General features: G+C 47.4%; 1 protein-coding gene across 1 annotated transcript in view; it reads right to left on the bottom strand.

Moving 5' to 3' along the window:
- The window catches only part of cdk4 (cyclin-dependent kinase 4), a 36,521-nt gene that overhangs the window by 6,327 nt on the left and 13,165 nt on the right, over window positions 1-17,029 (bottom strand). Inside the window, 3 exon segments of the mRNA NM_001016742.1 lie at window positions 1,993-2,102; window positions 5,147-5,314; window positions 7,925-8,060. Coding sequence (NP_001016742.1) covers window positions 1,993-2,102; window positions 5,147-5,314; window positions 7,925-8,060 — 414 coding nt within the window.

The following is a 17,029-nucleotide window of genomic DNA, read 5'->3' as shown; positions in this document are numbered from 1 at the left end:
GACTTTATTCCGCCATCTGAATGCCTCATACCCCCCCTCCTGTTTAGATGGAAAGCTCCAGTGAGCAGCACCCTTTATACCTTTAGTAATTATCTGCATCTACGTTTTATGTCTGGTGTATACACCCTCCTATAGTACAGCACTGTGCAATAAGGTGATTGAAAAGGGTTAATTCATTCCTTCCTTGTCTGCTACTGTACCCCATATCTCTATAGACTCAAGCCTGACCTCTGTACCCCATATTTATAAAAACCCAAGCCTGCCCCCCAAGGTTGGTTATCCAACCTCTGTACCCCAGGATCTCTATAGACCCAAGCCTGACCCCCAAGGTATGTTATCCAACCTCTGTACCCCAGGATCTCTATAGACCCAAGCCTGGTCCCCAAGGTATGTTATCCAACCTCTGTACCCCAGATCTCTATAGACCCAAGCCTGACCCCCAAGGTATGTTATCCAACCTCTGTACCCCAGATCTCTATAGACCCAAGCCTGACCCCCAAGGTATGTTATCCAACCTCTGTACCCCAGATCTCTATAGACCCAAGCCTGACCCCCAAGGTATGTTATCCAACCTCTGTACCCCAGATCTCTATAGACCCAAGCTTGACCCCAAGGTATGTTATCCAACCTCTGTACCCCAGATCTCTATAGACCCAAGCCTGACCCCCAAGGTATGTTATCCAACCTCTGTACCCCAGATCTCTATAGACCCAAGCCTGACCCCCAGGTATGTTATCCAACCTCTGTACCCCAGATCTCTATAGACCCAAGCCTGACCCCCAAGGTATGTTATCCAACCTCTGTACCCCAGATCTCTATAGACCCAAGCCTGACCCCCAAGGTATGTTATCCAACCTCTGTACCCCAGATCTCTATAGACCCAAGCTTGACCCCAAGGTATGTTATCCAACCTCTGTACCCCACATCTCTATAGACCCAAGCCTGACCCCAAGGTATGTTATCCAACCTCTGTACCCCACATCTCTATAGACCCAAGCCTGACCCCCAAGGTATGTTATCCAACCTCTGTACCCCAGATCTCTATAGACCCAAGCCTGACCCCCAAGGTATGTTATCCAACCTCTGTACCCCAGATCTCTATAGACCCAAGCCTGACCCCAAGGTATGTTATCCAACCTCTGTACCCCAGATCTCTATAGACCCAAGCCTGACCCCAAGGTATGTTATCCAACCTCTGTACCCCAGATCTCTATAGACCCAAGCCTGACCCCCAAGGTATGTTATCCAACCTCTGTACCCCAGATCTCTATAGACCCAAGCCTGACCCCCAAGGTATGTTATCCAACCACTGTACCCCAGATCTCTATAGACCCAAGCCTGACCCCCAAGGTATGTTATCCAACCTCTGTACCCCAGATATCTATAGACCCAAGCGTGACCCCCAAGGTATGTTATCCAACCTCTGTACCCCAGATCTCTATAGACCCAAGCCTGACCCCAAGGTATGTTATCCAACCACTGTACCCCAGATCTCTATAGACCCAAGCCTGACCCCAAGGTATGTTATCCAACCACTGTACCCCAGATCTCTATAGACCCAAGCCTGACCCCAAGGTATGTTATCCAACCTCTGTACCCCAGATCTCTATAGACCCAAGCCTGACCCCAAGGTATGTTATCCAACCTCTGTACCCCAGATCTCTATAGACCCAAGCCTGACCCCAAGGTATGTTATCCAACCACTGTACCCCAGATCTCTATAGACCCAAGCCTGACCCCAAGGTATGTTATCCAACCACTGTACCCCAGATGCCAAGTGATTCCTTCCTGCCATTACTCTTTATTCATATCTCAAATGGTCCCACCCACTCACTGTACTCCATGCAGCACCCAAGGCTTTCCAGCCCACCCTTTACCCCTCATCTCAAGAGACCCCCGGGCTGCAACGCTTTCCAGTGCTAACCCCAAAAGGCTTGACCCAGAATGTGCCTTCCCCGAGTACTGGCTGCAGAACATCATGGCAAAACTTACTTTCGCTTGAACATCTCTGCAAAGATGCAGCCCACACTCCACATATCTACCGGCGTGGCATACGTGGACTGGAGCAGGACTTCCGGGGCTCGGTACCACAACGTCACTACCTGCATGGGATATGGAAAGGCAATCATGTATTTGGTGTTTCAGTCTAGTACCAATGTCTAGTGAAAATGGGGCTTAAAGGAGACATTGGATAAATGAAGAAACCCTAACCCTGTAGGCAGTTATGAATAATATCCGGTGCTGGTTTGGGCTAAACATTAACCCTATCTGTAACAATGGCCCCTTTATTGGAGCTCCCTATAGATCCTCTCAGGTCCCTGTCTGGGTTTCAAATGAGGGGTGGGTGTGTCCCTGCCAGAAGCACAGGAGGGGGAGAGCCAATCACAGCCTTGCACTCACACAAGCACAGACAGGCTTCAGTTCCCTATCAGGTCAGCCTAGCTGCTGATTGGTTCCTATCCTACAGTGCCGCCGCCCCCCTGCACAGCCTGGTAAAGGAGGCAGCAGGTTGGGCTGCACAATTATAGTTCAGCACAAAGGCCTATTGCCAGTAGGGCAGCTGGGAGTTTGCAGGTTGCCCAGTCACCCAGCCCAGCAACACAAACACACAATGAGCAGTTCTTTCTCCGTTTGTATAATCTTACGCCAAACCCCACGCTCCCACCCATGTTATCTCTGGCTCCGTTCAGCAGCTGGGCGCAGAAATGCCCTTTTGTCTGTTACAGGGGGAGCACCCTGTGCCTATCTCACCGCTCCCACCCCTACACAACCCTACTGCCTTCGGGGTGTATTTAGTCTGGCACAGCATTCTCGGCAACAAGGGAATTAAATAGCAAGTGGGGCCATTTTTATTTGCCCCATCCAATGGAATGTGGCACTGCTATTTACAGTATTTGGGGCAGATTTATTCTGTGCGTCCATCTGTCAGCACTTCCAATATCATCCAATAACAAGTTTTTGGCTTTAAAGCATTTTGAATTGGTCTCCACGGCAAAAAGATCGTTTTCTAGGGTCAACTTACTGCTAGGGGCCTAGTAATACATCAGCTTGGTGGCAGTTCAGGAGAATATTCCTTCCGCTGTGTTTATACACTGGCAATGGCGGATGTATTACATGTTCAGCTGTGTATTTAGAATTTTTTATATGAATATAGTATCTGTTTTTAGACAGTTTAGGTAGCTGGCCCCACCGGTTCCTCTCATGCCCTGGGAGCTTTATGGTGAAACATCTCAAGATGAAGAGGGCGGCAAGTTTTCTCTCGATAACGACAAGTGACTTAAGAGGGAAAGATCTCATGACAAGTCCATCCGGTGGCATATGATCTCCAACCAATCACGATGAAGAATAGATAAGAAAGTCACTAGGATATGTAAGAGGAACCTTCTCATGATGTGGTGGCACCACTTCTCCAATCAGCCTGAGTAACAGGAAGCCACCGGGACCCTAGGCCCTCGGACTTCCCAAAAGCAGCCGTACTGTTACTGGTGCAGCTACAGAGCAGCTTAGTCAGAGCCCTGAATGCACAAAAGCTCAGTGGCATCTGCCCGACCCCAAGGCTGCCTGGCACTGAGCTCCAGTTGGCAGCTCCTGATGCCCAGAAGAAGTATCAAATGCAGTGCAGCAGGTTTAGGGCAGGTTTTACCCATAAAACTTGCTGACCAAGTTACTACTAGGAGTTACTACCCCATTATAGTGACTCTCTTGTATGAAGGCTGTAAGTTCCTATCAGGACTAATGCTGCTTCACCCTATAAACATCAGCCAATCTCCCATAAGCCCATGCAGCCTTGGCACTTCCATCACAGGACAGGGAAACATCAAACAAAGCAGAAATAAGAGCTATGAAAAAGCAGTGAATGTTTTACACACTCCTCCTCTTCAGCCTCCAATAATCTTGCATTGTATTCCACCCCCTTCATCATCATTACCTATTTATATAGTGCCCACTTCCATCACTTAACCCTTATAAATATACGTTATTGCCAAAATCTATTCCTTTCTTTCAACTGTAACAGCTAAGATCCTCATGCATGCTCTCATCCTATCCCAACTTGACTACTGTAACCTGCTACCTCTACAGGCTGTATTTCAGCGTTTTTCAACCACTGTTCCTGTGCCGCGAGATGTTGCCTGGTGTGCCGTAGGCAGGGCACCAATGTACTAGGGGGGCACTGCTGCTGGGCACCAATGTACTAGGGGGGCACTGCTCTTGGCACCAATGTACTAGGGGGGCACTGCTGCTGGGCACCAATGTACTAGGGGGGCACTGCTGCTGGGCACAGAGTTAAATTTTTTAACATTTTCTAATGGTGGTGTGCCTCGTGATTTTTTTCATGAAACAAGTGTGCCTTTGCCCAAAAAAGGTTGAAAAACACTGCTGTATTTAACAGTAGTCAGACTCCTCCCCTTCTTATCCAAGAGTGTACAGGCCCCTCCCCTGCTGAAGTCCTTACCATGGCTTCCCATTACACAAAGAATAACCAATAAACTTCTTCTTACAACCTTCAGAGCCCTCCATCTCTCCCTCTCATAGCAACCGTCTGGTTGCACCCCGACTACTACCATCGTTTACCCTTCTACCCTGCTAGTCTTTACATTGGGAATGCCCTCAATTCCTCCGGAGAGAACCCCCAACCCCCCCCCACATTCAAAGACCTCCTGTTGGGGCACTCCAAATGCCCTGAACTGGGAACTGGCACTTATATCCCAGTGTCACCCTCTGTCACCTACAGTACCAATAGCCCTCCTATTTGTGCCTGTAAGATACCCTCCCATTTAGACTGTAAGCTCTATGGGACAGGGACCTATATCCTCTTGTCTCTTTCACTCAGCTCTGTAGAATCTTTAATGTAAGTGCACTTTTTCTATATTTGTATTCATTACTGTACTTTGCATTTATCCATTATTGTAATGGACCCCCCCCCCACCCACCCACCCACGGTTATTGTTATAATGTACTGTTCTGATTTACAGCACTGCATACATATGTATCGCTATATAAATACAAAGTATTTCACTTTCTTTAGGTATAAATATGGCAGGATCAGTCCCAACCAGTTAAAACGCTGCCTTGATACCCCCGGCACTACTGCGATTTTGCGGTTTTTATTTAATCTACTGAGAGCGAGACCCAATAGGAACCGTACCACTGGCGTGAGTGCCATCTGGCAGCTGTATATCCTCGCCAGGCCAAAGTCGGCAAGCTTCACCTGTCCCCCGCTTGTCACCAAGATGTTCTCAGGTTTGAGGTCTCGGTGCACGATGCAATTCAAATGGAGGAACTCCAGGCCCCGGAGGAACTGCTTCATGAGGTCCTGAGGGATTAAACACAAGGAAAGTGAGGTGAATAAACGTTTATTGCATTGTAATCTGTTTTTCCCATGGGGCTAGCCATATTCTTCATTTCCCAGGGTGCCACAGCCATGTGACCTGTGCTCTGATAAACTTCACTCACACTTTACTGCTGCGCTGCAGTGATATCCCCCCCCCCTCCCCCCCAGCAGCCGATCAGCAGAACAATGGGAAGGGAGCAAGATAGCAGCTCCCAGTAGGTATCAGAATAGCACTCAATAGTAAGAAATCCAAGTCCGGCTTGGGACTCCTCCAGTTACATGGGAGTAGGAGAAACAATAGGTTAGCTGAAAGCAGTTCTAATGAGTAGCGCTGGCTGAAAGCTCAGACTCAGGCACACTTTACTGCTGCGCTGCAAGTTGGAGTGATATCCCCCCCCTCACCCCCAGCAGCCGATCAGCAGAACAATGGGAAGGGAGCAAGATAGCAGCTCCCAGTAGGTATCAGAATAGCACTCAATAGTAAGAAATCCAAGTCCGGCTTGGGACTCCTCCAGTTACATGGGAGTAGGAGAAACAATAGGTTAGCTGAAAGCAGTTCTAATGTGTAGCGCTGGCTGAAAGCTCAGACTCAGGCACACTTTACTGCTGCGCTGCAAGTTGGAGTATATTATATGTCATAAGTATTTTGAATCTCTAAACAATTTTAAAACTTCACCAGATACAGTAAAATCTCACTTTCTATTGCACTCAGTATATATATATATATATATATTTTCATTAGCTGTCCCATTTGCAGAAACCAAACCCTCCCAGTTAAAAAACAAACACATGAACTACCGAGGAAATGACAAAAATGCCTGGAATGTTGCGGTTGCATTTTTTGATATCAAAGTCCAGCGCGAGTCACAGGAAGCATTAAAGGAGGAGAAGCCGAGGAAAGACAAACAGCTCTGCTTCCTCTCGATAATAAATGGTCACGGACTAACAGGAACACAAAGTTTGCATCAGAAAAGCACATGTAATTCTACTGTAACTCTGAGTATTACACATGGCCGGGACTATAAAATTATTTATAGATGGAACAGCCATCAATATCCCTGCGCTATCTGCCCTGCGCTATCTGCCCCCACTGACAGACTGTCTCTCCTCCAATTGGCCCATTCCAGAATCTGCAGTTTGCAATTATTAGAGAGGGTCCCGAGAAGGGCAACTAAGCTGGTAAAGGGAATGGGCTCAGTTATGGGGAAAGGCTGGCCCAGTTGGGATTGGTTACACTGGGGAAGGGGCAGTTAAGGGGGGGGTCACTATATATAAATATATAAGGGGGGGGCAGTAATGAAATAGAGAAAGTACAGGGAAGAGCGACTAAGCTGATAAAGGGAATGGGCTCAGTTATGGGGAAAGGCTGGCCCAGTTGGGATTGGTTACACTGGGGGGGGGGGGGGCAGTTAAGGGGGGGGTCACTATATATAAATATATAAGGGGGGGCAGTAATGAAATAGAGAAAGTACAGGGAAGAGCGACTAAGCTGATAAAGGGAATGGGCTCAGTTATGGGGAAAGGCTGGCCCAGTTGGGATTGGTTACACTGGGAAGGGGCAGTTAAGGGGGGTAAGATCACTATATATAAATATATAAGGGGGGCAGTAATGAAATAGAGAAAGTACAGGGAAGAGCGACTAAGCTGATAAAGGGAATGGGCTCAGTTATGGGGAAAGGCTGGCCCAGTTGGGATTGGTTACACTGGGGAAGGGGCAGTTAAGGGGGGGTCACTATATATAAATATATAAGGGGGGCAGTAATGAAATAGAGAAAGTACAGGGAAGAGCGACTAAGCTGATAAAGGGAATGGGCTCAGTTATGGGGAAAGGCTGGCCCAGTTGGGATTGGTTACACTGGGGAAGGGGCAGTTAAGGGGGGAGTCACTATATATAAATATATAAGGGGGGGCAGTAATGAAATAGAGAAAGTACAGGGAAGAGCGACTAAGCTGATAAAGGGAATGGGCTCAGTTATGGGGAAAGGCTGGCCCAGTTGGGATTGGTTACACTTGGGAAGGGGCAGTTAAGGGGGGGTCACCATATATAAATATATAAGGGGGGGCAGTAATGAAATAGAGAAAGTACAGGGAAGAGCGACTAAGCTGATAAAGAGAATGGGCTCAGTTATGGGGAAAGGCTGGCCCAGTTGGGATTGGTTACACTGGGGGGGGGCAGTTAAGGGGGGGTCACTATACATAAATATATAAGGGGGGGCAGTAATGAAATAGAGAAAGTACAGGGAAGAGCGACTAAGCTGATAAAGAGAATGGGCTCAGTTATGGGGAAAGGCTGGCCCAGTTGGGATTGGTTACACTGGGGAAGGGGCAGTTAAGGGGGGGTCACTATATATAAATATATAAGGGGATCATATAATACCCTCTCTAATGCTTTATTTACCAGTAGGTCCTTCCAACAGACACAAGGGCCCCATTTGGATTAGAAAGGCATAGGCATTATGGTTGAACGTGATGGACCTAACTTACTATGTTACTATGTTGAGGGAGCACGGTCATAAACCAGTTATATCCGAGGATTTTGTGTGCTTGTTTATATCATTGGCAACCCCCCCCCCCAAACAAAACTGTAGGTACCTTAATAGTCTCCAGTGGAAGACCTGGGGGCGGGACTTTGCTCAGGTAAGTCTTCAGGTCCTGGTCCACGTGCTCAAACACCAGCGTCACTTTAGTTTCCCGGTCAGTTCGGGCAGAAGCGCAAACGTCCATCAGTCTGGGGGGAGAAATAGTTATTAGAATTTACAAATTCGGTGTATGTGTTAGACTGTACAACCAAACTATCCACTCACATACAGACCCACACTGACCTATCTATCCACTCACATACAGACCCATACTGACCTATCCACTCACATACAGACCCACACTGACCTATCCACTCACATACAGACCCACACTGACCTATCCACTCACATACAGACCCACACTGACCTATCCACTCACATACAGACCCATACTGACCTATCTATCCACTCACATACAGACCCACACTGACCTATCTATCCACTCACATACAGACCCACACTGACCTATCTATCCACTCACATACAGACCCACACTGACCTATCTATCCACTCACATACAGACCCACACTGACCTATCTATCCACTCACATACAGACCCACACTGACCTATCTATCCACTCACATACAGACCCATACTGACCTATCCACTCACATACAGACCCACACTGACCTATCCACTCACATACAGACCCATACTGACCTATCCACTCACATACAGACCCACACTGACCTATCTATCCCCTCACATACAGACCCATACTGACCTATCTATCCACTCACATACAGACCCATACTGACCTATCCACTCACATACAGACCCATACTGACCTATCCACTCACATACAGACCCATACTGACCTATCCACTCACATACAGACCCACACTGACCTATCTATCCACTCACATACAGACCCACACTGACCTATCTATCCACTCACATACAGACCCATACTGACCTATCTATCCCCTCACATACAGACCCATACTGACCTATCTATCCACTCACATACAGACCCATACTGACCTATCCACTCACATACAGACCCACACTGACCTATCTATCCCCTCACATACAGACCCACACTGACCTATCCACTCACATACAGACCCACACTGACCTATCCACTCACATACAGACCCACACTGACCTATCCACTCACATACAGACCCACACTGACCTATCCACTCACATACAGACCCACACTGACCTATCCACTCACATACAGACCCACACTGACCTATCCACTCACATACAGACCCACACTGACCTATCCACTCACATACAGACCCACACTGACCTATCTATACACTCACATACAGACCCACACTGACCTATCTATCCACTCACATACAGACCCACACTGACCTATCCACTCACATACAGACCCATACTGACCTATCCACTCACATACAGACCCATACTGACCTATCTATCCACTCACATACAGACCCATACTGACCTATCCACTCACATACAGACCCACACTGACCTATCTATCCACTCACATACAGACCCATACTGACCTATCCACTCACATACAGACCCACACTGACCTATCCACTCACATACAGACCCACACTGACCTATCTATCCACTCACATACAGACCCATACTGACCTATCCACTCACATACAGACCCACACTGACCTATCCACTCACATACAGACCCATACTGACCTATCTATCCACTCACATACAGACCCATACTGACCTATCTATCCACTCACATACAGACCCATACTGACCTATCCACTCACATACAGACCCACACTGACCTATCCACTCACATACAGACCCACACTGACCTATCCACTCACATACAGACCCATACTGACCTATCTATCCACTCACATACAGACCCATACTGACCTATCCACTCACATACAGACCCACACTGAACTATCCACTCACATACAGACCCACACTGACCTATCTATCCACTCACATACAGACCCATACTGACCTATCCACTCACATACAGACCCATACTGACCTATCTATACACTCACATACAGACCCATACTGACCTATCTATACACTCACATACAGACCCATACTGACCTATCCACTCACATACAGACCCACACTGACCTATCCACTCACATACAGACCCACACTGACCTATCCACTCACATACAGACCCACACTGACCTATCTATCCACTCACATACAGACCCACACTGACCTATCCACTCACATACAGACCCACACTGACCTATCTATCCACTCACATACAGACCCACACTGACCTATCTATCCACTCACATACAGACCCACACTGACCTATCCACTCACATACAGACCCACACTGACCTATCCACTCACATACAGACCCACACTGACCTATCTATCCACTCACATACAGACCCACACTGACCTATCTATCCACTCACATACAGACCCATACTGACCTATCCACTCACATACAGACCCATACTGACCTATCCACTCACATACAGACCCACACTGACCTATACACTCACATACAGACCCATACTGACCTATCTATCCACTCACATACAGACCCACACTGACCTATCTATCCACTCACATACAGACCCACACTGACCTATCCACTCACATACAGACCCATACTGACCTATCTATCCACTCACATACAGACCCACACTGACCTATCTATCCACTCACATACAGACCCATACTGACCTATCTATCCACTCACATACAGACCCACACTGACCTATCTATCCACTCACATACAGACCCACACTGACCTATCTATCCACTCACATACAGACCCATACTGACCTATCCACTCACATACAGACCCATACTGACCTATCCACTCACATACAGACCCACACTGACCTATCTATCCACTCACATACAGACCCACACTGACCTATCTATCCACTCACATACAGACCCATACTGACCTATCTATCCACTCACATACAGACCCATACTGACCTATCTATCCACTCACATACAGACCCACACTGACCTATCTATCCACTCACATACAGACCCACACTGACCTATCTATCCACTCACATACAGACCCACACTGACCTATCTATCCACTCACATACAGACCCACACTGACCTATCTATCCACTCACATACAGACCCACACTGACCTATCTATCCACTCACATACAGACCCATACTGACCTATCTATCCACTCACATACAGACCCATACTGACCTATCTATCCACTCACATACAGACCCATACTGACCTATCTATCCACTCACATACAGACCCATACTGACCTATCCACTCACATACAGACCCACACTGACCTATCTATCCACTCACATACAGACCCACACTGACCTATCCACTCACATACAGACCCATACTGACCTATCTATCCACTCACATACAGACCCACACTGACCTATCCACTCACATACAGACCCACACTGACCTATCCACTCACATACAGACCCACACTGACCTATCCACTCACATACAGACCCACACTGACCTATCCACTCACATACAGACCCACACTGACCTATCTATCCACTCACATACAGACCCACACTGACCTATCTATCCACTCACATACAGACCCACACTGACCTATCTATCCACTCACATACAGACCCACACTGACCTATCTATCCACTCACATACAGACCCATACTGACCTATCCACTCACATACAGACCCATACTGACCTATCCACTCACATACAGACCCACACTGACCTATCTATCCACTCACATACAGACCCACACTGACCTATCTATCCACTCACATACAGACCCACACTGACCTATCTATCCACTCACATACAGACCCACACTGACCTATCTATCCACTCACATACAGACCCATACTGACCTATCTATCCACTCACATACAGACCCATACTGACCTATCTATCCACTCACATACAGACCCATACTGACCTATCCACTCACATACAGACCCATACTGACCTATCCACTCACATACAGACCCACACTGACCTATCTATCCACTCACATACAGACCCATACTGACCTATCTATCCACTCACATACAGACCCATACTGACCTATCTATCCACTCACATACAGACCCATACTGACCTATCTATCCACTCACATACAGACCCATACTGACCTATCTATCCACTCACATACAGACCCATACTGACCTATCCACTCACATACAGACCCACACTGACCTATCTATCCACTCACATACAGACCCACACTGACCTATCCACTCACATACAGACCCACACTGACCTATCCACTCACATACAGACCCACACTGACCTATCCACTCACATACAGACCCACACTGACCTATCTATCCACTCACATACAGACCCACACTGACCTATCCATATTATATATATATACCAACATCAATACCAACTGTAGAGTGATAAGGCTGCTGCTTTAAGCACTTACATAAATAAAGAACGCCACCAGTAAATATTAAAAAAATGAATATATATATATTAAACTTTGGCTTTCAGTTCAGAATAAGTGAGCGCACATAGAATTGCCCCTTCACAAAGAGCAGTGAGAACAAAGTCCCATCATGTTGTGCCAAATGAACCGTGCCGTGCTAATGAACAGAGCCGCTATGGTTCCCCTGTTGGGACGGTGCCTAATAAGTGTATGGGACAGGTCTGGTCGCTGAACCGGAAGAAACTGCGGAGATTTAGCTATGCAGAACGTAATGCCTGAATGGGTTATTCATCAATTTGGTTACTGACAAAGGAATATACTTGAATTCCTCATTGGGAGATAATGGTACACTATTAAGCAGCCAAGCAGCTGCACAAATGGGTTAAAAGGGGATGTCCACCTTTGAGATGTAGGGGGTAATATTCTGAGGCAATTTGCAATTGGTCTTCATTTTAAATTATTTCATTTTCAGTTCAGGAGCTTGGAGTTTCAGCAGCTATTTTGTTGCTAGGGTCCAAGTTATCTTAGCAACCAGGGAGTGGTTTGAATGAGAGGCTGGTATATGAATAGGGGAGGGGCTGAATAGAAAGATAAGGAATAAAAAGTAACAATAACAATAAAACTGGAGCCTCACAGAGCAATAGGGTTTGGCTGCCGGGGTCAGTGACCCCCATTTGAAAGCTGCAAAGAGTTGGAAGAAGAAGGGAAATAACTCAAAAATTATGAAAAACAAATAATGAAGACCAATTGAAAAGTTGCTTAGAACTGGCCTTTCTATAACCTACTAAAAGTTGAAGGTGAACCCCCCCCCCCTATAAGAGCTTTAGAGCCAAAGTGCTGCCCAGCAATTGCTCCTTTCTGATTGGCTGCCCCAGTTCCCAGCACTTGTTGGATGTTTGCGACTTTATTACATTTTATTATATTAGTGCCAGTAAAAGTGAGAATAAAATCCTGCGTGGGAGGGTTTTGCTTCCCCTATTGCTTGTGTTGCAGCGCAGGCACTTACACTTCCTGTACTGAGCCCCTCACCGCGTCCCACAATAACTTGCTCCCCCCCCCCCAACACACACACATTGTGAAAGGAAAAAAGACTTTGCAACAACCCACATCAAAGGGGTTAAGTGAACTTTTAGTATCGCCAATTGTAATCAACTTTTCAGTTGGTCTTCATTTTAGTTTTTATAGTTTTTGAATTATTTGCTTTCTTTTTCTGACTCTTTGCAGCTTTCAAATGGGGGTCACTGACCCCGGCAGCCAAACCCTATTGCTCTGTGAGGCTCCAGTTTTATTGTTATTGTTACTTTTTATTCCTTATCTTTCTATTCAGCCCCTCTCTTATTCATCAGTCTTTCATTCAAATCACACCATGGTTGCTAAGGTAATTTGGACCCTAGCAACCAGATAGCTGCTGAAACTCCAAACTGGAGAGCTGCTGAATTGAACATTAAATAACTAAAAAAACTACAAATAATAAAAAAATGAAGACCAATTGCAAATTGTCTCAGACTATTACTCTTTACATCACACTGAAAGTAAACTCAAAGGTAACAACAAAAGGAATGTTATGGGCAGCCAAAAACGGGGACATATTAAAGGAGAAGGCAAAGTAAAAATTGCTTAATCGTTTACCTTTTACCCCAGGCTGGTGCTCCTGTTAAGAGAAAACTGCCCCATCCTGGGGTAGCCCGCCCCGCAATGACGTCACAGAAGGGGTGGGGCATATTGGGCACGTGTCTATAAATTTACCAGAAGACCATCAGTGTTAGGTTGTGGGCGGGGGCAAGTGATGTGCCATGGTTGGCCTGAACCCGCGGGTATCAGCCCGGCCCGCACATCACTACCAACCACGTCTGGACTTGTACGACCAACTGCAAGTGCGCTTGCCCTTTACACAATTCCAAGAATAAAATGCAGTGCAACATGCGTGTTCCGGCAAGTTTTATTGATTTCTCTTACGTAACCTGAACTTTAGAAATATCCCAAAGTTACTTGGAACAAGCAAGGGCCCGATGGCGCCACAATCTCCTTCCTGTCGGCACAGAGCAATGGCACCCCGGCTTTGTATCACTGGGGCCCGATGGCGCCACAATCTCCTTCCTGTCGGCACAGAGAAATGGCACCCCAGCTTTGTATCGCTGGGGCTCGATGGCGCCACAATCTCCTTCCTGTTGACACAGAGAAATGGCACCCCGGCTTTGTATCACTGGGGCTCGATGGCGCAACAATCTCCTTCCTGTCAGCACAGAGCAATGGCACCCCGGCTTTGTATCACTGGGGCCCGATGGCGCCACAATCTCCTTCCTGTCGGCACAGAGAAATGGCACCCCAGCTTTGTATCGCTGGGGCTCGATGGCACAACAATCTCCTTCCTGTGGGCACAGAGAAATGGCACCCCGGCTTTGTATCACTGGGGCCCGATGGCACAACAATCTCCTTCCTGTCGGCACAGAGAAATGGCACCCCGGCTTTGTATCGCTGGGGCCCGATGGCGCAACAATCTCCTTCCTGTCGGCACAGAGAAATGGCACCCCGGCTTTGTATCGCTGGGGCCCGATGGAGCAACAATCTCCTTCCTGTCGACACAGAGCAATGGCACCCTGGCTTTGTATCACTGGGGCCCGATGGCGCAACAATCTCCTTCCTGTCGGCACAGAGCAATGGCACCCCGGCTTTGTATCGCTGGGGCCCGATGGCGCCACAATCTCCTTCCTGTCAGCACAGAGCAATGGCACCCCGGCTTTGTATCGCTGGGGCCCGATGGCGCAACAATCTCCTTCCTGTCGGCACAGAGCAATGGCACACCGGCTTTGTATCGCTGGGGCCCGATGGCGCCACAATCTCCTTCCTGTCAGCACAGAGAAATGGCACCCCGGCTTTGTATCGCTGGGGCCCGATGGCGCCACAATCTCCTTCCTGTCGGCACAGAGAAATGGCACCCCAGCTTTGTATCACTGGGGCCCGATGGCGCCACAATCTCCTTCCTGTCGGCACAGAGCAATGGCACCCCGGCTTTGTATCACTGGGGCCCGATGGCGCAACAATCTCCTTCCTGTCGGCACAGAGCAATGGCACCCCAGCTTTGTATCACTGGGGCCCGATGGCGCAACAATCTCCTTCCTGTCGGCACAGAGCAATGGCACCCCAGCTTTGTATCACTGGGGCCCGATGGCGCCACAATCTCCTTCCTGTCGGCACAGAGCAATGGCACCCCAGCTTTGTATCACTGGGGCCCGATGGCACCACAATCTCCTTCCTGTCGGCACAGAGCAATGGCACCCCGGCTTTGTATCACTGGGGCCCGATGGCGCAACAATCTCCTTCCTGTCGGCACAGAGCAATGGCACCCCGGCTTTGTATCACTGGGGCCACAATGCACCCAGAACTCTTTGCTTATTGGTTCTACATCTAGGGGTAAAGACACACTAAGCTACTTAGTAGCAGCTACTAAACGCCAGAAAATCCCCTGCCATAGACACTACTGAGAATTGCCTCTGCTAAACACACACAGAGACAATTATCAGTAAATAATCAGCATTGTCTATTTTAGTAGCTGTGACAAGTAGCTGCTACTAGTAGCTCTGTGTGCCTTCCCCCTAGTACAGAGCTCATCTATAAAATCCTAAAGATAAAATAAATATTTGTGTGAAAACCGTGGGCAAAAACAAAAAAATGTGCTTCCACTTCAGTTTCCAGTCGCACCTTGAGCAGAAATGTGGGGCTGTCATTAACCCGAGGCGCTGACCTTTTTCTCGCCTACAAGTTAACGATTATAGTTGTGCGAGCTTAGTAAGCAAACTGTCAGCCTTCCCTTAGTAAGCAAACTGTCAGCCGTCTCACTGTAACCCGAGGCCTCAGTCACACACTCGGCCCACACTGTAGCGGTGGGAAACGGTGCCGCTGTCACAGATGCGCCAATGCGTTACGCCAGGAGCATTTATACAGATTACAATAATTTAAAGCGACAGTAACACGGCCTTACAGCCGTATGGTCCCCTCCTTACAAGGGATGCGCCAAAGTCACTACTTTGGGATTTGGCTGAATCCCCAAATCCTTTTAGGCTATGTAAGGGTTAAAAAAAAAACCTACACGCAGTTTGCGTGTTTATGTGATGAAAAGTCACGTCATTTATCCGGGATTCAGCAAAGATTCGGATTCGGACGAATCAAAGTGTCAAATCATGTGACTTTTGGTTTCTATTAAAGGGGACCTGTCACCGTAAGAAATAATTCCAAATCCTTTTGAGTAGAGCAAAATAAACTTTACTTGCACTGTGTCAATTATTGAATTTATTTTACCTTCAGTCTTGGAATTAGTAGTGACAGCCGGCAGGCCGGCGCCATTTTGTTTGCACTGTTATTAAGGCAAAGCTTTATATCACCCCAAAATCTTATGCATTTACCATCTAGGTGATGTATAGGAAGTGCTGAATGGAAAGCTAAAGTAATTGTTAGTTAAAATCTGAGCTGTCAATCATATATTGCCTGCCCCGCCTCTATGCCTGCGGCATAGAGGCGGGGCAGGCAATATATGATTGACAGCTCAGATTTTTAAATACATTTATAACAGGTATAGATGATTTAATTAAAATGCTGACCCCACCACTGCCTTGAATGGTTACTGTCCTTGACACAAGGAATTCTGGGAACTAATCCATTCCGTTTACATGGGTTTATCCTATAGGCTAAAGCTCAGCCACAGAAACCAGGATAACAGTGGATCAGATTCCCAACTACAGACCGGTTTTGCCCTTCTTGGGGCTCATCAGTGCAGGGTTT

Source organism: Xenopus tropicalis, chromosome 2 (genome assembly GCF_000004195.4).
Source record: "Xenopus tropicalis strain Nigerian chromosome 2, UCB_Xtro_10.0, whole genome shotgun sequence".
Classification (NCBI taxonomy): Eukaryota; Metazoa; Chordata; class Amphibia; order Anura; family Pipidae; genus Xenopus; species Xenopus tropicalis.
This window is presented reverse-complemented; position numbering and strand designations above follow the sequence as displayed.